Source organism: Hypomesus transpacificus, chromosome 19, assembly GCF_021917145.1.
Source record: "Hypomesus transpacificus isolate Combined female chromosome 19, fHypTra1, whole genome shotgun sequence".
Classification (NCBI taxonomy): Eukaryota; Metazoa; Chordata; class Actinopteri; order Osmeriformes; family Osmeridae; genus Hypomesus; species Hypomesus transpacificus.
Window position 1 is genome coordinate 9,176,710 of NC_061078.1, and position 22,140 is coordinate 9,198,849.

The 22,140-nt window shown below is 40.9% G+C and overlaps 2 protein-coding genes across 3 annotated transcripts in view; one reads left to right on the forward strand and one right to left on the reverse strand.

Moving 5' to 3' along the window:
- The window catches only part of tspan4a (tetraspanin 4a), a 43,580-nt gene extending 25,118 nt beyond the window's left edge, over positions 1-18,462 (reverse strand). The window contains exons 1-2 of one of the 2 annotated variants that reach the window (XM_047042190.1): positions 18,328-18,462; positions 3,129-3,208 (exon numbers count right to left, since the gene is read on the reverse strand). In XM_047042190.1, coding sequence (XP_046898146.1) covers positions 3,129-3,191 — 63 coding nt within the window. In that variant the 5' untranslated portion in view covers positions 3,192-3,208; positions 18,328-18,462. Of the gene's footprint in view, positions 1-3,128; positions 4,494-18,327 lie in introns of those variants that run through there. The other variant, XM_047042188.1, reaches the window with a different exon arrangement.
- A 316-nt stretch (positions 18,463-18,778) lies between these two features.
- LOC124481901 (zinc finger protein 501-like) lies at positions 18,779-21,660 on the forward strand. Its single transcript, XM_047042184.1, has 2 exons — positions 18,779-19,186; positions 19,398-21,660. Exons 1-2 carry the CDS (start codon positions 19,009-19,011, stop codon positions 20,489-20,491), a joined length of 1,272 nt encoding a protein of 423 aa, XP_046898140.1. The 5' UTR covers positions 18,779-19,008; the 3' UTR covers positions 20,492-21,660.
- The last annotated feature ends 480 nt before the right edge of the window (positions 21,661-22,140 follow it).

The window sequence follows — 22,140 nt, forward strand, 5'->3', positions numbered from 1 at the left end:
GGTCCAAGGGTCTCTCACTGATGACGGTACTGGTGTACACTGGTACAAGGTAACAGAAATGTTTCTGGGTTGCAGCCATAACAGGCTTCTTGTTGTGTAAACCTCAAAACAAAGGTAGGCCCCCTTTTTGCAATACTGTCTTGTTGTCTTGTTTAAAGATAATCTGTGTCTTTTCTCCTGGCTCCTTGGCTCTGTGTAGTTGCTTTAGTGATATTGTTGCACAGATGTAGGTTAGCGTTAACTATTGGGTCTACTTGATTAAATACATTTTTGGATCATGGGTAATTAATAGCATGAGAACAGCTTCTTCCTTCAGACTTAGGCGCTTTTATTCAGCTCAAAACAGCAGATCTTTATAACACCGACAACTAAATTGGTACATCACTTTACTGTCCAGTGTATCACTCCCAATCAAATACTATCCTAAACATTGCAGTTAAACTGCATAGTGTTATATAGTTCCTAATTTACATAAATATATTAAGAACATACTGTATTTATCAAATCCTGAAACATTTATTAAATCATGTAAAGCATCCAAGATCAAAACAATAATATTCTAAACAATGATTTATAAAATCAATCTAATTTTACAATATGTATCTACTAGCATACATAGTAAATAATGTACATACTGTAGTTTATAGGACTGCAGTATGACATACAGGTAACAGGCCAACAATGCATATTGCTAGAATTGTTTAACTAGCCATAGATATAAGGAAGAATCACATACTGTGAACAAGTCGCCCAACATCGACTGAAAAAACTGAAAATTCTTGCCATAGACATTTATCACAACATGGCTGTTATTTACCCTGGAAAGTGCTAAGCTTATTTATGCATTTTTTCAACCTTCCAAATTGTCAGAGAAATAATAGTAGTGTGTCCCATGACAGAAGTAACCCATCATAGTCAGCCACATAGACTGTCCTTAACCCAACATAGTCAGCCACACAGACTGTCCTTTCAGAATTAGACTGTTGCTCCAACCTGTACGTAGAACAAGCTGTAGAGTCTTGGCATGATGTGAACACGCCAAAAGCAACAGACTCAAACTGCAGTCCTATTATGCAAGGCACATCAATCCTACAGGTATTCAATTGACTGACCAAGTGGAAAACCAAGATCACATGGAAGGCAAACTCAAAATCAAGGGGAACAGATTCCACCCAAGCCAATCAGAAGCCCTGCAAACTGTGCTTGATAATCCCACTGACTGCTGGGGTCTGACCTACATTTCCAAGGCAAACAAAACACACTTCTGAAGACGGAACTTCAATTTATTTCTCTCTCTCCATTTCTTTCTCTTGCTCATCAGCCTCCTCTTGCCCCCAGGTCCCCACAGTGTGAAAATGGTACAATGGTGCAAATTAGATTAATTAGGGAGTGACTGTAATTGAGAGCATTGAGAGCCTTATTTGGTAGTTGGCCTCTGTGCAGGGTTTACCCCACCAGTGAGATGAGGGTGACAGTATATGATTAGCGTCAAGCATCCTTGAGTATTTTGGGTGGCCATTGTTATTGTAATTCCTCTGTGAAGTAATTTCCGCTACACTGATGTCTTATTGCTGTTTGCCTTGAGAAATAGGATATTCTTTTATTTAGGTATTTTTATGCTATGTCTGGAAAGCACTGATACACCAGCATTTCTCTCCCAGCTTGGTAGACACAAATTCTCCAGGCTATTCCGAGAATGTATTCCGCTTATTTCACTCTGTTAAGGTAATAGAGGAATTAACATAAGGATAACTGAATATGGCCCCAGACTAAGTGAGTAGTTCTTGGATTTCAATTTGAATGAAGTGGCGAGGCAGATGTGAGTGTCATAGTGTCACCATGGACACAGACACACACACAATCCTTTTTTAAACCCATTGACTTCAAAAGGACTTGCTGCCTCACCCTGACAATTTGTGAATCATTTGTGTTAAGGACATTGTATTTCATTGAAGCGTTGAGTGGGGAGCAGAGAAGCGAGTGTGTGTGCACATGCATGTGAGAAAAGAACAAAGATGAAGACCAAGAAAAGAGAGAAGAAGTAAGTGCAACTGCATCACTTTCTTACCTTTCAACACTTAACACTTTACTTGAAGGGGGGTCTTCATAATCATTTGTTATACCTATGAAACCCACTATTAAACCTACACATATCAGTGGTAGTATAATAATTCATGCACAATAAAGGTCTGATCATATCCTACGGTTTTATTTGTTTTTGTGGACCAACTGACGAGCCATAGAGCTACTGGTCGCAGCCAATAAACAGGCTTTTTTTAAATGTGTGTTTTTGGCTTAATTATATTTGTAGGTAAGCATATTCATTGCCACAGACAATTAACCTCTACCACACTGGGCAACACTACACACAGACAAGCCACTAATCACAAACACATTGACCCTTCTCTGACAGCAGTTTATAGCTGATACTTGAAGGTATGGATGTCTTGAAGTCCCAGGAGAGGAGTGGACCTTGGAGCTGAGATTACTTTTTCAATGCCCAAGGTCTCATTTTATAACCAAAAGGACAGACACATTCACAGGGAGTCATAGGGAGCCATATATGGATGGTGGTGAGATGGTGGTGACTGAGAATACACCCCCCCCCCCCCGGGCAAAACAAAAAGACAGAGATTGAGATCTGGGAATTTTTGTCACACCAACAGCCAACACTGTGAGTTGGTTTGTTGTTATCTGTGAGATGACAAGAACAGACAGACAGGGACAGGGAGAAGTTCCCAAGGGTAAGGAGATAAGATCACTTTGGCTGACTAGACTGACAGCAAATGCTTTTGTGGGAGAAGGGATAAGCACTCACTGGGAACCATCTAAAGAGTTGCAGGTGGTAATACATTTTTTGTGTGTCCGTTTGAATCCACCGACAGCCACGATTCAGTTTGAGCACATCACAGCTAAACAAGGACATGTTTACACCCACTCTGGCTTGGTGTGTAAATACGGCACATTTGTATTATTGCAACTGACAGCACACATGCCTAAACCAGTAACTATTCAACTCCAAATGCACCATCCAACCAACCCCCCCCACACACATACACACCCCCAAACACACACAGACCAGGCAACGCAGTAAAGATGAGAGTATCCCAAAAGTGGTTATTACTCACCCAGAAGAGGAGGTTGAAGAAGACCATTCCATAGCGCAGCCCCATCATGCAGCCCTCGGCCATCCTGCAGCGCCGCAGCTCTAGAAGGAAGATGAAGGAGAGGTCCAGGTAAAACACCACATACTTCTTCCCAAGGGGGGTGCCATAGCGACCTTTAGTGGTCTGTGGCCCAGGCCCCGCAGTGTGGAACCCAAAGGCGAAGGGCGGACGCTTGTACTCAAACTCCCCGCTGTATCGGTGGAAACCAGAGCTGAACGGGGGAGTCTCTGGCTTGCTGTCCAGTGACGGGCTGCGCCGGTAGGGGGTCTCGTCTGTGCTGGAGCGCCTCATCTGGGGCCAGTGGACTAGACTATAGTCAGTTAGTGTTCTAGTAATTTCCTATTTTCGGAGCTCTTCAAAAGCCCACTAAAGTCTTCTTTGTTGGACTACCTTCTGCAAAACTGCCAGAGACTAAAACCAGATTGGCAGGGATGCAAAGTCCAACGGAGGAAAGCATCTGAGAGAAAACATGTGCTCAGAGGACAAATGTGCATATTTGAGAGCAATAACATAAAAAACCTGGCTTTCAGTACAGTATAAACACCAAAAACATAGCTGAATCTGACATTTGATTTGTTTTAGGATTTGAATTTGATTGCTGTTGAAAGATTAAAGTCCAAACCCAAGTAGTTTTTTTCTCCCAATTCGATCCAGTTTCTAATTCTTATCCTACAACATCTGGATATTCCTGTAGTCCATCATCTTAATCCTGTGAAGCACCTGTGGAATTACGTGGAATTTTCAGCAAATCCCTTAACACCTGTTCATCGCTGGCTTCACTCTGCTAATCCCTCAGCGCCTTTGCCTTGATCTGTGAAGATATCCCAACGAGCAATTAAATTTCTGCCTATTTTTTACCCAAACCATAAAACCATGGGGAGGACATTTTACACCCCAAGCCTCTGCAATCTGGACGGTTGGTGAAACACCTCGGATACGTCACACCTGGTGTCATAAAAGAATCCTGGGCAGGTTCCTCTGGCAGATGCATCAAAATCAGACACAGACAGGAAATCCTTTTTCACAGATCTATCTGCTTTGCACAAGTACTAGTTTCCAATCAAAAATACATGGAGTTAAAATAGATTTTTCACAAATGCCTGTTCTTGACTTTTGCTGACATGCTAAAAAAAAGTTAAAAGCAAGGTGCAGGATGCGGAGATGAAGTGATATGTAAAGCGCACGAGAAAAAACTTTGGTTTCTTTAGGTGAGCCTTAAATGTAGACCATCTTCTGTTCCTTTTCTTCTTCTGCCTCCTGTACAACTCCCACTCTTTCTTTTTTTCTACAAGTCTTCAGATATTTCTCTCTTTCCACCTACCACTGCTCCTTTTTTCCCTGTCTGCCTGCTGCTTATCTTTCTCCCTTTCTATCCCTCACTCTCACTCCCTCTTTCTGTCTGTTCCTCCACCTCTCCTTCCTTCCCTCTCTCTCTGTCTACCTCTCCGTTAGAGCTGATGGAGATAAATGTCCTTGATTCACAGAGTCCCAAAAGCAGAACTACACGGGCAAGCTGTCCTCTCTCCTCCTCGTGTCGTCGTCTTGTCTGTGCGCTTTCTCTGCCTCTTAGGTGGGTGAGAAAATAAAAGTGCACACCAGGGTCATGGCTATGCAGTGAGGGAGAAAGAGCAAGGCAGCTTCCTTTGAGAAAGGAGAAAGAACGAGAAGAAGAAAAAGACTGCAGTGTTCTAGCAGCCGTCCAGCCTGAATGCCTGGAGCTCCTCTCTCTTTCCCTCCCTCCCTCCCTCCCTCCCTCCCTCCCTCGCTCCCTCTTCTCTCCCTCCCTCCCTCCCTCACTCTCTCTCTTTCTCCTTGCCTCCCCTCCCCCCCTCTCCCTCCCTCCCTCACTCTCTTCTCCACTCGTGCAATCTCAGCCCCCCACTACCCCTGCCCCTCCTCCTTTGTCACTGTCCCCAAATCTGGCTGTGACATGGGCTGGAGCAGTCATTCACAGTCTAGCCACACCCTACTACGGAGCTGAGCCAATCAGTCACTTGCATCCCATCCTCCCTTGCACACACACACACACATAGATACAGAACCTCTTTCACTCTTCCACACCAACGCATGAACGAGAGAGATCCTTTTTGGTTAAGACAGCAAGGTTATGCAGCATGTTTTCCTTGCTACAGTGCAGTGTCTTCATTTCCTTTTCTCTCTCTCTATTTACATTTCAATATACAATTCTCTCTCTTTGTCTCTTTTTCTCCACTCCCTTCGCCTCTTTCTCTTCCTGCTCACTCTCATTCCACATTCTAAGGTCGTTCTTGCACACAAAAACCTGACCACGGTCTAGCTATGCCTCACTTCAGTTATGTTTCTACCCTAGTCCCTCTGGACAGGGTAACACGCACCAACACTGCATAGTTCAATTCCCATGTTACAATCAACTCTTCCCATTTCATGCATATGCATGAACACATGGAGGGAAAAGCGCATTGGCTCAACGCTCTGTCACACACACACACTCAAATAAAATAACAATGCGCTTTCTACATCCCTGGGTCAATACCCTATGAATCCTTATGAAGGTTGTATTGGTTTTTCATAATAAGGGTCAGATTGTATTGAACGTCTTTCTCTCAGGATGATGTTGTGGAAACTGACATTGTTCTCTTCAGTCATGAATCTTGGGGTGAATGAATACTGTGAGGTATCAATGTTGTGCTCACTAATGCAAGAGGTATCCATGGTTGATGTTTTCAATAAAAGCATTTGCACAATGCATTTACTGAGATCAAAATCTTGCTCTGTTGGCATGAAGACATCATGCTATGAATTTGTCATGTGCACCTGAACACTGTAGGTATGAATTAAAAGAAAGACACACACAGACATCTGTAGTGTATTTCACATCATCCATCGAACTGTTTTGACACTTTAAAACATGTCATTTTGTGGTTGTCTTTTTCCAAACTTTACAAATCTGTTCACTTCCTTAAAAAACATAAGAATACACAGGTAACAAATTATGTTATTTAAAAGAAGGAACTCCCTCTTGTCAGTTGATTTTTTGAAGATTCTTTTCTCAAGATTTTTTCTCGGCTCTAATTATTTCTTGGCAGTTTTTCCCTCAGCACAACCCCAGATAAAATAAAATCACACAACATCAACTTCCATCTGTATTTGTGCCAGTCTGCTCAGCAAACTCTCGATTAAATAAAACTGAATAATTTATCAAGTCTATATTGTGACGCAATTTACAGCCAACACTTATTCAGACAAAGTATCAGACAAAAACATATTCACACTCACATGTACATGGAATAAGGTTATAGGAAAGTGAGTAGGCTAATCAATTATGTCAAATACTGTGTAATAATTAAATCTTTAGCTGTTACAATGGTGTTGTGACTGTTGTGACTGTTTTAGATTCCAAAGTGTCAGAGACATCCATGTCAGCTATTAATCTCACTTGTCACCTTTGAATGGTGAGCATGAAAAAGATCCTCCAGTAATCATTCTGTATGCATATCTGTCACATCTTTCATTAGGATTATAGAGCCAACCCATCTTGGCTCACATAAAACATCTCATCCCTTTTGCCAGTTCACTTCCCTAAAGTAGTCAAAAAGTGGGAAGACGATTACCCTAAGGATTTGCGTGTTTGTGGTTATGCGTAGATAGAAAGGAAGACTGTGTAGGTATGTGTGTTACACAAGAGTTGACATTAAAGGAGGGCTTGGCTCATCGCATGGTATAAACCCACTGCTTTAGTCTCTCAAGGAATTAGATGAGATTAGAGAAGAAAATCTATCTTGAAGACAGGGTGTAAAGGATTGTGCAAATAATCCATCTGTTTTGCACATACAACAAGCACACTTGCGCACCCATACAGATACACTTACGCCAATCCAAGCAAATAAAAATATACATATACAAATTCAATCAAAAACAGTTACAGTATTCATACATACATTATATTAGAAAATTGAGCAACAAGCTAATTATCATTAGATTACTAATTATGCATGTAGGCTAGATCTTAATGAAAATGGTCATGTAGGTCTGGATTGTGCTTAACCTCCTGCAGATAAAACAGCTGGCTTTCCTATCTGTTACAGTAACCAAGCAGCCATGTTTACTGGGTAAACTGAAAGGCTGTGAAATGTTTTTAAGAAAATGTATGTGATATTTGCACAAAAGACCAAATACACAGGTTTTCCTGTATTGGCAACTTCAATGCTTTATGGAATCTAAGACCATTAAAAATGTGTATGCCACGTACTTCCATTTGATTGTTTTCATTTTAATGGAACTGATGTTCACACATGCTGAAGGATTTTTGAAATAACGGTTTACCTCATATGTGTTTTGGGGTACCAAGCCCACATCACCACACCTAACTATTAATTATTAAAATGTTATTAATAATTACTGTTAAAAGATGCAAGGCAATAGCATAATCATGAGAAGATAAAAGGAGAAAAACGAGACATAAGGCTGTCTGAAATCGCAAATGGTGCCTCCAGCAGATTCTCAGCTTGACAGAGCAAATATTGAATTAAATGTGACCATTTGTGCTTGGTTTAAAAAATAAATAAATGATAATAATGCAATAAATGCTGGTATCCAAACTCTGTGAATCGTCTCTGGAGGAGGGGATCCCTCTCTGAATTGCTCCTCCCAAGGTTTCTTCCATTTTTTCTCCCGGTGGGAGTTTTTCTGGGAGTTTTTCCTTGTCTTCCTTGAGGGTTTAGGTTGGTTGAGGGGCAGTTCTATGGGCGCATGTGAAGCCCTCTGTGACATGCTTGCGTGTAAAAAGGGCTATACAAATAAATTTGATTTGATTTGATTTGATTTGTGAATGTACATTATATACTTAAGACTGCAATGTATCAAATAACTAAAACTGAACATGGATTTCAATTGGAGGACATTTATAAAACAATATTATGGAACGGAACAGAGACAATGGGGGGAAACACAAAGAGCTACTTCAACCAAGTGTTCATGGGTTTTTGCGTTGACCCCTTCACCCCCATGTGGTCAATTTACACACTGCATGCAGACTACACTTCTGGCATCCATTCTAAAGGCTCATTATCTGTAAAGCACACTGTGGATTATGCACACAGTAGATGATGCACACTGCTAATGATGCCACAGGTCCCCTGTGTCTCAATCAGTTTCCCTGTAAATCAAAATACTCATAAACACTGTTCACACAAGGGGCCAACAGAAATTAGACAAGGCTGACAGCCAAGGTGTCCTTGCCTTGCAAATTACACTGAACACAAAAAGTCAGTAAAACTACAATAACTCCTGTATGCTTTATTTCAATCTATGTTGATATACTGCATATGTGATATGTGAATGTGGGTATTGGAAGGCAAGATTGGAGTTAGAAAAACGATGTGATGCACAAATTTATGCATCAAAAGGTTTGATGCTGTAAATAGACCGTGGGGATACAGAAAAATTGAAAAGAAGAAAATTTAGAGATTTTCTTCTGACATCGTATTTTCCTTGAGTCTCCATGCACACAGACTCCTGTCCTTTGATCAACCTCAAACAATTACACTTCCAAACATGATAACTGAATCAACAACAATCTCTAGCACTAAAGCGATATTGGATGCTTTGACAAGAAAATCCAGGATCTTGTATGTACACTGAAGTCTCAAACTTTCTTCACCAAAATAAAGAGCTGGAGCATTTGGACAACACATTCGTCCTGATTTTCAACAGATTTGTTTCCATGACAACTAAGCCCCTAGCTGAGGAAGTAAAAAAAGCACCTTGTGAACTTTTCAATGAAAGCTAGTCACCGTGGACTTCTGTGTGGTGAGCCGTGAATACTAATGACACCACAGGCCTAGTTAGGGATATGCAACACATACAGTGCCCTCCAAAAGTATTGGAACAGTGAGGCGAATTCCTTTATTTTTGCTGTAGACTGAAAACATTTGGGCTTGACATCAAATAATGAACGTGAGACCAGAGATCAACGTTTCAGCTTTTATTTCCAGGGATTTACATCAGGATCTGATGCACAACTAAGAAAATATCACATTTTGTTTGAATCCACCCATTTGTCATGTGAGCAAAAGTATTGGAACAGATATACTTAAAACATATTTAAGTGAATAAGACTTAATATTTAGTTGCAAATCCTTTGCTTTCAATAACTGCAGCAAGTCTGTGACCCATTGACGTCACCAAACTTTTGCATTCTTCCTTTTTGATGCTTTCCCAGGCTTTCACTGCAGCCTCTTTCAGTTGTTGTTGGTTTTGTGGGGTTCCTCCCTTCAGTCTCCTCTTAAGCAGGTAAAATGCATGCTCTATAGGGTTTAAGTCTGGAGATTGACTTGGCCAGTCTAATACCTTCCATTTCTTGCCCCTGATGAACTCCTTTGTTGTTTTGGCAGTGTGTTTTGGGTCGTTATCTTGCTGCATGATGAAGGCTCTGCCAATCAGTTTGGTTGCATCTTTCCTTAAATTGGCAGACAAAATGTTTCTGTAGACTTCCGAGTTCATTTTGCTGCTGCCATCATGTGTTACATCCTCAATGAAGATTAATGAGCCCGTCCTAGAAGAAGCCATGCAAGCCCAAGCCATGACATTACCTCCACCGTGTTTCACAGATGAGCTTGTGTGTTTGGGATCATGAGCAGTTCCTTTCTTTCTCCAAACTTTAGCCTTTCCATCACTTTGGTAAAAGTTAATCTTTGTCTCATCAGTCCATAAAACTTTGTCCCAGAATTTTTGAGGTTCATCTCTGTACTTTTTGGCAAATTCCAGCCTGGCCTTCCTATTCTTCTTGCTAATGAGTGGTTTGCATCTTCTGGTGTAGCCCTTGTACTTTTGTTCATGAAGTCTTCTGCGAACAGTAGATAGTGATACCTTCACTCCTGCCATCTGGAGGTTGTTGCTGATCTCACTAACAGTTGTTTTAGGGTCTTTCTTTACAGCTCTCACAATGTTTCTGTCATCAACTGCTGATGTTTTCCTTGATCTACCTGTTCGACGTCTGTTACTTAGTACACCAGTAGTTTTCTTCTTCTTCAGGACATTCCAAATGGTTGTACTGGCTATGGCCAATGTTTCTGCAATGGCTCTGATTGATTTTCCATCTTCTCTAAGACTCACAATTGCTTGTTTTTCACCCAAAGACAGCGCTCCGGTTTTCATGTTGTTTTCACCTCTGAATACAGTCTGCATAGACAAAACCTATCTTACCCAATCTGAACCTGAGTGTAGACATTCAGTGGTATTTATTGATTGAATAATGTATGTAATAGGACACACCTGGGCAACAAAACACACCTGTCAGTCATATGTTCCAATACTTTTGCTCACGTGACAAATGGGTGGGTTCGAACAAAAAGGTGATATTTTCTAATTTGTGCATCAGACCTGGAAATAAAAGCTGAAACGTTGATCTCTGGTTTCACATTCATCGTTTGATGTCAAGCCCAAATGTTTTCAGTCTACAGCAAAAATAAAGGAATTGGCCTCACTGTTCCAATACTTTTGGAGGGCACTGTATAAGGCAGATTTGGTGGGATTTTTTATTGTATTTGGAATGTATGTGATGCTTTCTCTCTGTATCTTTGTGTGTGTGAGTGTGTTGTGTGTATAATCTATCTGAGTGCATCAAGATTATATTGGCGTGATAAAGTACCTATGTTTATTTGGGTGATTTATTGGCAATACAGCCCTTGTATTGGCACTGTTTTAGAGGGGTTGGACACAAAAAGTAAATGTGCCCTTTTAACATGTGAGCTTCCAGCAGCTTCTTGTCTATGTTCAATTAATGAGGGCAATGCTACTCTGAGATACATTTTTAAACAAGTATTTGTTTGCTAATACTTTTTTTCCAGTCAATCATGAACAAAGCAGCATTTATTTTCCCATAAAGGTGGTCTGAAATCTGGTTCCAGTAAAGGTGGTTAGCTTTTAAACACTAATTGGTTTGCTTTCTTCATAGCTCCAAAAGTATAGTAGCTGTATCTGTCTCCAGCACAATGTTGTTCATATTCAGATCTACTGAGGTAGAAAGCTCTTAATAAAATTATCATAGAAGATTATCTTGTTGTTCAGTTTCACCCGTTGCTCTTCCAACTCAGTTTCCTGATAACAGTGCCACCTTTTCAGAAGTATTATCTACGTCTAAAGCTGCCAAAAACCCATACTGGAATGTTGGGCTCCTAAACATCAGATCTCTATCCACAAAGGCCGTTTTGATTAATGATCTGATGTCTGACTGCAGCCTGGACCTGATTGGTTTCACCGAAACCTGGCTAAAACCTGATGAATATTTCCCCCTGAATGAAGCTTCGCCTCCTGATTTTGCGTATTCACACATCCCTCGTGTTTCAAAGAAAGGTGGTGGTGTTGCTATGTTATATAAAGCTAGCTTCAACCTCAGCCTAAAATCTGTCAATACCTTTAAATCATTTGAGATAATTTGTATGAAACCACCAACTACTTTAAAAAGGACTAATTCTACTACTGTTGCCCCCCCTCCTTCGTTTTGTATAGTTACTCTATACCGGCCCCCTGGCCCATACTCCCTCTTCCTTGAGGAATTTGCTGATTTTAGTGCTGATCTTGTGACATACACTGACAATATCTTAATTATGGGTGATTTTAACATTCATGTCGATGACCCAAAAGATCCTCTAAGTAAGGCCTTTACTGCTCTTATGGATTCCACAGGTCTCACTCAGGTGGTTTCTAAACCTACCCATCTTCACTCGCATACATTGGATTTAGTTCTCACGCGGGGAATCAAGATTAGTGATGTCATTGTTCATACCCACAATCCTATATTATCAGACCACTGCCTGGTAACCTTTAAAATGGATCTCTGCCAGAGCCTTGGAGGCACCCAGAATATTTCTATTAGCCGCTGCTTAACCCCAAATACAGCTCTGGAACTGGCTAGTATTCTACCCGCTGCACTAGAAGCACTTGATGTCCCGAATAAATCATTAAATGCTAAAACAAGGGATCTGAATTTGGTTCTTCAGCAATCCCTAGATTCTGTTGCTCCACTCAAACCAAGGAAAAGAATAGACAAGAAACTGGCTCCATGGTATTCAGAGGAAACCCGCACTCTCAAGAGGTCCACTAGAAAATTAGAGCGTAAGTGGCGTACCACTAAATTGGAGGTTTTCCGCCTGGCCTGGAAGGACAGCCAAATAGAATACAAGCAAGTCCTCATCAGGTCCAGATCAGAATATTTCTCTAAGTTGATTAGTAAGAACAAACACAACACTAAGTTCCTATTTGATACTGTTGCAAAACTCACTAAGAAAAGTACACTCTGTGTTAGTTCAGATCTCTCTCCCAATGATTTCTTAGATTTCTTTGACCAAAAAATCTATGCAATAAGGGACAAACTACAGACTAGTCCTGGAGGAGTGGCCATCAACACTGATTTTCCCTCTGTACCCAGCATTCTGCATGTTGAGACTCTCACTCACTTTAACCCTATTTCTATGGAAGCATTCATCAAGCTGATAGATTCCTCGAAACCCACTAGCTGCCTTCTCGATCCCCTCCCTGCCAAACTTTGTAGGGAACTTCTCCATATTATTGGACCGCCCATGCTTAGTATTATTAATGAATCTCTTGTAACTGGACAAGTCCCTGACGATTTCAAACAAGCTATTATCAAGCCCCTTCTTAAAAAACCAAACCTGGATCCAGGTTGTCTTAGCAATTACAGGCCCATTTCAAATTTGCCATCTCTCTCCAAAATTTTGGAAAAAGCTGTGGCAAAACAGCTCACTGAGCACCTCTCCTCAAATCAGCTCTATGAACCTCTCCAGTCTGGATTTCGTCTTCACCACAGCACTGAAACTGCATTAGCCAAGGTAGTCAATGATCTATTATTAGCCTCTGACGCGGGCTTTAGCTCTGTCCTTGTTCTTCTAGACCTAAGTGCAGCTTTTGACACTGTAGATCATGAGATTCTCCTGGAACGTATGGAGAACTATGTTGGGATTTCTGGTACTTCACTTCAGTGGTTCAGATCGTATCTATCTGATAGATCACAATATGTCCACTATGATGGTTGCTCATCCAGGAGCTCCATTGTAAAATACGGAGTACCACAGGGTTCAGTTTTAGGCCCTCTGTTATTTGCACTCTATATGTTGCCTTTAGGAAACATAATTAGAAGTTTTGGGGTAGATTTTCACTGCTATGCAGATGATACTCAGCTATACATGTCTATAAAGCCGGGAGAATTTCCACATGCTATGGAAACCTGTGTTTCCGGGTTGAAAACTTGGATGACTGCAAATTTCCTTCTTCTTAATTCGGATAAAACCGAGGTTCAAATTTTTGGTCCGAAAAAACACCGAAATAATTTATCCCATCTAACCTTAGACTTAGACGGCGTCAAAGTATCTCAAAGCCAGCTGGTAAAACATCTGGGAGTCACAATGGACCCAGACCTTTCATTTGAGTACCATATTAAGCAAATCACCAGAACAGCATTTTTCCATCTACGTAATATTGCCAAAATACGAAAATTCCTCTCAAAGGATGATGCTGAAAAACTAATACATGCTTTTGTTACGTCCCGATTGGACTACTGCAATGTGTTGTTCTCTGGCCTCCCAATTACCTACCTAAAAAACTTACAGCGGGTGCAAAATGCTGCTGCTAGACTATTGACTAAAACTAGAAAGTTTGATCATATAACATCGACTCTTATCTCTTTACACTGGCTCCCTATCCAAGCCAGAGCTGATTTCAAAGTTCTACTACTAACTTACAAATCTCTGCATGGATTGGCACCACTGTACCTCTCCGGTCTCCTTGCACCCTATTGCCCCGCAAGGTCTCTAAGATCTCAAAATGCCGGCTATCTGGTAATACCCAAAGTTAAGAAAAAAACTGCTGGAGGTAGGGCGTTCTCATATAGAGCACCTCTTCTTTGGAACAAATTACCCATCTCAATTAAGGAAGCTGATACTGTCTCGACATTTAAAACTAGATTAAAAACGTTCTTGTTTAGTCAATTCTATGATTGTTAAAGGGAAGTATGTGTGTACTTTCTATGTAAACCTGGGATGTGTGCTTGCCTATGTGTGTATCACATGTAACTTTTAAATTTTAATTATAGCTTATGTTCACATTGCCCAGCTAGATGTTACAAATAAAGTAAACCTGTTACTGTATATTGTTAGTATTATTATTATTATAGTTCCGTTGCTGTATATTGTTACTGTTATAGTTTTTATTACTAGTTGGAGACAACGGGGGACTGGCTGTTTTCATCCTTATTCGTATAAGTATAACCTACTTTAGAGTTCTTTCCCCTGGAACAGATTTCATGTTCCAACTGAGGGGGGCTGTCGTTGTTTTGGTGTGTGGGGCTGCATCAAATACCCTTTTTGCTCTGTTAAATTGCTGCACTAGTCCACACTTGACCGGTGGGGATCTCATTCTATTTTGACTGTAACTGTTAGCTGCTCCTGGCATTCTCTAATCCCTGCTCTCCTCTCTGTCCCCCCCCCACACATTCCCTGTGGTGTGGGGGGTTTGAGCTGTCAGGACCTGCTTGGTCGTCGGTCTGCCAACGCTGAACCAGGTCGTCACCCGGAATCCAGTCTCCATGACGGCCAACAGCGAGTTTCCCGGTCCCATCCAACGTCTATAAAGCCGAACAATGGATTTTGGTGTTTCAAAACCCATTGACACTGTATGACTATGTTTAGCTTGTGTTCTGCTCCTCTCTCTTACCAACCGTCTCTGGAGGAGGGGATCCCTCTCTGAATTGCTCCTCCCAAGGTTTCTTCCATTTTTTCTCCCGGTGGGAGTTTTTCTGGGAGTTTTTCCTTGTCTTCCTTGAGGGTTTAGGTTGGTTGAGGGGCAGTTCTATGGGCGCATGTGAAGCCCTCTGTGACATGCTTGCGTGTAAAAAGGGCTATACAAATAAATTTGATTTGATTTGATTTGATTTGAGTTTGAGAGTTCCACTAAATCATGGTAGACACATGCTCTTGACTGGTTTCCTCCATTCCAATGAAACATTTCTCTCCAGTTTTTTCCAGTAAGGGTGTAGACAACAATGGAGATATTGTAGATCCATTGAATTATGTAAATTAATGGTTTCCTACAATGTGTATGTGTGTGTGTGGCAGTGCAGGCTCTGCCTATATGTCAAGCATTGCTCCTGGGACCCTATAATGGGTCCTAGGCCATTGCACTACTAATTTAATGTTGCCCACTCAATTGATGATGTCAGTGTCATCTGAAATTGTAAATTTGCCTCAAAAAAGAATTAGGTTTTTTCTCAGGACAGCCCTTATTCACAGGACATTCCCCCAGAGCCCCTCCCAAATCTAGCCAACGGCCCCTTGTAGCCTACATCCAACCAGATATGTATGTGTTAGTGTGCAGACAGGTGTGTGTTGTGTGTGTGTGTTGAGGTTGGATAAGGTGGAGCAGATATACTGTAGATGAGAAGCCTCTATACGAGGGTTAAAGGTTTGAATTGTTTGGAATTGAAGCTAAAATAGCTGGCTACGCAGAACTTGCCTACACAACCTTTAATTACCAGGCTGGGAATATACAGGTAACAAAGGGTAATGACGTGTGACATGAGCTACCGGGAGCTAATTGGGGATATGATTAGACAAAGCACCTTGAATCAATGTGAAAATAAGATATTTATTAAATGAGAACTTGTCATATTAGCAGCAATGTGATTCTGCAACTTTAAGACGGTGAGGATTAACCAGCACAAAAGTGATAATGTAGTTTGAGACCGATTTCCATGGAATAACAGTTTCTATATTCATGGGCCTCATTAACACCGTCCTTTAGTAATAGCAGTATTGGGTCAAGTTGATAAAGTTCTTACGCTGTTGAATCATGCAAAGATCTCGGACAAGCCATTTGTGCATTTAAAGCAGCTCTGTTGACAGCAGCAGAACAGAAACAATCATTTCTATTTTAAAGCAGCTTCTGGGACCACACGCCCATTTCTGTGCAAACCAAATTTCGACAAACCTCTATTTACAGTAGTAAGGACACGCAGTAAGTACATTATCTTAGCTTGTATTATGAGTTTTATTGTACAAAGAAAACCTGTCAGGAATACAGACTCAAAGCCTGTATAGAACCTCCATGTTTTAAATCCCCCAATTTGACAGATCAAATGTGACATCAAGACAACATTCCATTGAGTGCTGTTACGTGGCTGCATGCAGTAAAAGGTATGCACTTTTTTCTTACACATTACACTTAATACAGAATAATATTGACAAAGATTGTTGTTGTTGTAGAAAAACAGGGTATGATGGTGTGACTAAAAGGAAGAAAAGTGTGGTTCAGGCTTGTGGTATTATTCACTCCACAATGTCAGTACTCAGGGAATGAAAGCAAGCATCAGAAAGTAACACTAATGTGGCCTTACATACAACTTGACTCCAAGCAGACAGGGACACACAATAGCAAAGACACTTTAAAGGCCTCCACATTACAGTTAAGTTCAACCTTGTGGTGTAGTGTGAACACCCACTCTCTTTTGATATCAGAATTTTTATTGGATTTTTCTTTCATAATGCAGCACTTTCAGCAAAATGTTCTCAAAGAAGCTTAACTGTAATTTGTACCTCAATGTGTTCTCATTACCCATGTCTCCCTCTTATGCACACACATTGATAACATTTTTCCCTCACTCCCTCACTTTTACTCAAACCCACCCAGCCACACGCACACACACTGCTGCACTACAACAGTGTTGTGCTTTATCACTCTCTGTGGAGCCAGTGTTTAGGATAATTATCCAGAGGGTTGCCACACCTAGAGGGAGCCTCAAGTTGGCCACAAAATTCACAGAAAAACACAGCTGCCAGAGTAAAAAAAACAGTAACTCCCCTTTCTCACTCTTCCTTCTTCCTTCTTCCCTGTTCCATCTCTCTCTCTCTCTCTCTCTTTCTCTCTCTCTCTCTCTCTCTCTCTCGTGTATAGTCAACTTTCGCCTGCCTTGTGAAAGCATATTCCACATCTTAATCAAAATATTAAAGCCCAAACATGGAAGCAAAACCCACTACTTTGCTCTCAACTTGTGTAACTGTAAACATCGGCCAGCTGCCGTTATGGGTTCATCAGTTCATCCACGTTTGGATTTGGAAGCGTAGGAGCACATTTGGAGGAGGTTGTCTCTTTCTTATGTGTTAAACTGTGTACCATGGAGATACACAGCTTTACAAAATAGATGGGGTTGATTTTTTTTCTACATGTAGCAGACATAGCACAAAGGTTAGCAAAAACACGTTTGACAGCGTTCCAATTGAGAAACGTTCTGCCTTGTGTAATCTCTTGAATCAATACTAAATTAACTGAATCACACATTAACAGTTAACTAACCATGTTCTGGTTATTGGTCAAATACAGGACTGTCCAACTTTTAAGTTGGGTTTCTCTAACTTTAATCTGTCCTGCTTCTAATAATTGTCCGTTTGACAACCCAACTGACAAGAACTGTTGAACAGACCTACTGCATTAAGGCAGTACACATTACAAAGTTTACATTTTACCTTTGAAATGCAGGCACTTTGGTTTGGGCAGGCATTTGCCTTTCTAACCTCTCCACACAAAAAAAAGAAAACCAAGGGAGGGATCAGTTCCTGGAATGCTTGAAATTCCGAAATGTTATTCTCTTCCTGAAGTTTATTTTTGTCTTTCATCGAGAACCAGAGGGGAACGCTCTCTTGCTCTTTCCCTCTCTCTATGGACCAATCAGAGCTTATGCATTTAATTTTATCCCCCCTCCTCTCCCATCAATATGATAACATGGAGATTACTTTCTCAGTTACAACATGGTTGCTTTACCATGTACAGTTTGGTTGCCATGGAAAGAGCATAAATATTGACCGTAGTACAAATGCTGAGTGAATGTGTGACAATTATAAAGTCCCCCCTCATGATAAAGGGAGTGGTATAAAAAACCTAGACACTGTGGTCTGTATGTTGTCATTTCAGAAATAGAATACACTGATCACTGCAACCAACCATCTATATTATTTGTAAATTAAACAAGGACGGAGAAAAGTGATGTACTTGACTGTAAAACAAACTGAATGTGTTTGTCTGTGTCTGCCTGTACTCTGCAGGAGAATCCGTCATATCAAAGAGTCAACAGAATATTCATGAATGACGAATACAAAAGTATTTTCATGTTGCTCACCTCTGTAGTTCTCAGTTTACTTCAACAGTATTCTTGTCCGTTGTGTTAGAGTAACTTTTAAATGCCTCAGCTGTTTGAACCACTCTCTCTCTTTCTCTCCACTCTCTCTCTCTCTCGTAACATATTGAAACTGTGATTTTCCCAAAACAGTCATTCAAATGGAGATGGAACACGTGTGAATTCCAGTCGAATGTAGCAACAGGGACATCTAGTGGAGACAAGATCAATCCACCCTTTGTACCAGCCTGCAAAAATCTCACAATGTATCTTGTGCTACTGTAGTGAGCGCTCTGATTTATAAATTAAGTTAACTCCACTGGAGGTAAAAACCACACACATCTGAAATCTAAGACCGTCATGTTTTGGAATTGTGGATGAACAGTCTCTATGAGATTGCTGTGCCGTTGGGGAGAAGGGAAGTTTAGTCACACATTTGAGATAGAATTGTGGCTGGGTTGGGCGGTGGGTAGATAAAATGTTTACTCTAGGGTCGTAGATTAAGCTGTCATGTATGTAGGCGTAACTGGCTACACGCTCCTGCACAGTAGGTGGCGGTGTAAGCGTAGCCTACTACTTGGATGCGATCCACCAATAATTGTCGAGAGAACACTGTACCAGACTGTACCCAGTTAGCTTGCAGCATAAGCTGTATTTATTCAGCGTTTAGCAATTTCCCTGAAAATGGCCACATTACAACGGTTGAATGGATTTCTCACCGACCGACTAGCCGCGGCTGCTATAGAGATATTTGGGGCAGTTGAGAAGACGATGGTTGAGTATCAGGAACAAATTTCAGATTCTAAACAGGAGATAAGGCATCTACGAAAACTACTTGTGGATTTGGGTTACAAGTCAGACGGTAAGTGTGCTACAGTACAGTGGTTGCATTTTTTGCTTTTAAAGGATGGGAACTAAACGGTCCGCTTTTATCGCTGCCATGTGGCCGAATGAGACGAAACGAGAGGCACGTGTTTGCATAATGTGTGAAATGCAACAGCAAACAGTATGCATATTCAGGAAAATGTTTAATGCTCTTCACTGTTATAGAACTGTCCATTTATTTCAACCAGGCGTGCTTTCCATTGCCCCTGCCAGTGAAGACGTGTTTGTTTCTGAGCTAGAGGATGAGCAGGAGAGGGATGCCATTCCAATAGAGAAAGAAAGTGATGAAGACTCCCCAATAGAACCAGACGCCACTCAACATGAAGAGAGCAAAGGTTTTTGTGGGGTCGACGGAGAAATGACATTGTTCAGCACAAAAAGAACCAGGGTCACAAGAAAACGTAAAGAGAAAACAGCTAGTTACCACACCGCTGCTGCCCAAGTTGAAACCAGTGAACTGACAATGAGGGAAAACCCAGGGGAGAAACGCCACAGCTGTAATGTGTGCATGAAATGCTTTAGCAGGCCGAGCCATTTGAAAGTCCATCAGAGAACACACACTGGTGAAAAACCGTATCAGTGTAAAGACTGTGGGAAGAGATTCAATCGCAAGTATTGCTTAGAGGTGCACATTCAGACTCACACATCTGATAAGCCGTTTTGCTGCCATGAATGTGGCAAATGCTTTCGTCGAAATGCAGATTTAATTCTGCACATGAGAGTGCACACTGGAGAGAAACCCTTTAAGTGCCCTTTTTGCGACTCATGCTTTAAGTCGGGAGGTCACTTAGTTCGGCACCAGCTGAGCCATACAGGTGAAAAACCATATCAGTGCAATGACTGTGGCAAATGCTACAAGCGGAAAGAACACTTGACTGAGCATATGAGGGTTCATACAGGGGAAAGACCTTACTGCTGCACAAAATGTGGAAAGTGTTACAGTCTGCGGGGAAACCTGAGAGTCCACATGAGGACCCATGTGGGGGAGAAACCATTCAAGTGTAGTTTGTGTGGCATTTGCACTGTATCAGCAAACCACCTCAAACGTCACATGCAGATTCACACAGGAGAGAAGCCTCACGTGTGCCCAGATTGTGGAAAGTCCTTCAATCGGAAAGAAAAAATGACAGAGCACATGAGAACTCACACTGGGGAAAAACCATATTGCTGTCAAGCTTGTGGCAAATGCTTTAGGCTAAGGGCAACGATGAACATACACATGAGGACACACACATCCTCAGAAGATACTTTTCACTTTGAGGTGACTGAAGATGATGACTAATGCTCATAACCTAACAGACACCTTACACTGACAAGAAGGGTTAGTTTTGTGTATAAATCCAATAAGAATAATTGAAAAACTGTATTTATCCTAGCTAATGAAGCAAACTGATGTTGTGATGAAACATTTTCAAGGATGAAACCAGTTTTTATCCCATTTATTTTGCGTAAGTATGTATGATGGTGTCGGAGAAATGTAGAATGTAAGGTTATATTCTGAAAATACTGGCATTCCTTTGTCAGTAGAGAGCCCTCTCCCCACATGACCTATATGTATCGCTTTCATCACTGCCACATTCTTAAGAAATTTAATTTGTAACGTTTTGAAAGCTTCAGCGATTTATGTTTTCTCAAATTGTTATTTAAGTGTTCCAAAAAGTTGGCTCCTGAACCCCTGAGTACATTTATTCAGAGACTAAATAGCGGTAGTGACAAGGGGCTTTACCAAAATTGTAAAATCCCACAGCGCAGAACATCTTTTGGTACATCAGCCTTTTCTTACAGGGCTTGTAAACTGTGGAACTCACTGCCCACAGAGATTAAGATCATTTCTGAGTTTAAAATGTTCACCTTTAGACTTAAGGCATGGCTGAAAGCAAACCAAAACTGTACCCATGTAAATGTCTGAGCGTGAATGAGTTTTCGATTAGTACAATTGCATTGTGTACCCTTCAAATTAGTTCTTAGAATGCGTGTGTTCTGAATGTGTATTTTTCTATTCTGTATTTTTTTTAATGTATATTGTTTTTATTATGTGCTATTGTAGAAAGGCCCATCCAGGGACGGGAGTTGAAAATTAGCTCTTGCTATAAACTCCATGTGCATCACGTCAGCTGCTAACTTTGCTCTGTAGCTATGTTTAACTCCATTGTCCCTGTCAAATAAACAAATAAATACATAAATAAATTGATGACACTAGTCTTACGTAAACAAACTGACCTAGGTTGACCATTATCATACTAGAGGTGCAATAAACCTTATCTGTGTTGACTGAATCATATGGTCAAGCCTAGGGTCAGAAGTTTCCACGTGCATGCGCACTCTGTCTCTGGGATCGATCATATTAACAGCTGGTATGCCGGGGAGGAGACTTCTTACCAATAAATGGTCTTACCTGAAGACTTGTGAACTAAACAAACTTTGTAGCACAATAGCGTGATGTTTTGTCTCTGCGGCCGCAAGCAATAAAGCTTTCTAAACTTGTTCACTGACTGACTGTGCTATGCTTGATAGATTAATATTTCTGACAGATGGGTCTCCAGAACCAATTGTTCAAGCTGAGTCAGCACATGTAGGCCACTATGCTAGTTAACCCAATGGTTGGTGACCAACATTAACTAGTAAGATTTGTTTGCAAATTCCTGGTTTCCTTTACATTTCAGTGAAATTCCCATTGGAATTTACAATCACAAAATATTGTTTGTTATTGTTTTTGACATATATAATGTAGCTCATACAGGTGTACTAACATATATCTATTATACCATTATGGACTTAAATTTGGTTGTAAAAAATACTTTTAGTATTTTAGAACTTGTGACACGTTCGATTTAGCGATTCAGTAGAATTGCAATTCACTCATTGCAATGTGTGGAAAAAGCTTACATGATATGCACAGACACTGAACTAATAAAAAATCACACAACTGTA

Bases quoted from the DNA above. Each gene is read 5' to 3' on its own strand.
- LOC124481901 (XM_047042184.1), top strand. From the start codon at position 19,009: ATGGCCACATTACAACGGTTGAATGGATTTCTCACCGACCGACTAGCC. The intron at 19,187-19,397 runs GTAAGTGTGCTA...TATTTCAACCAG, and splicing joins TTTGGGTTACAAGTCAGACG to GCGTGCTTTCCATTGCCCCT.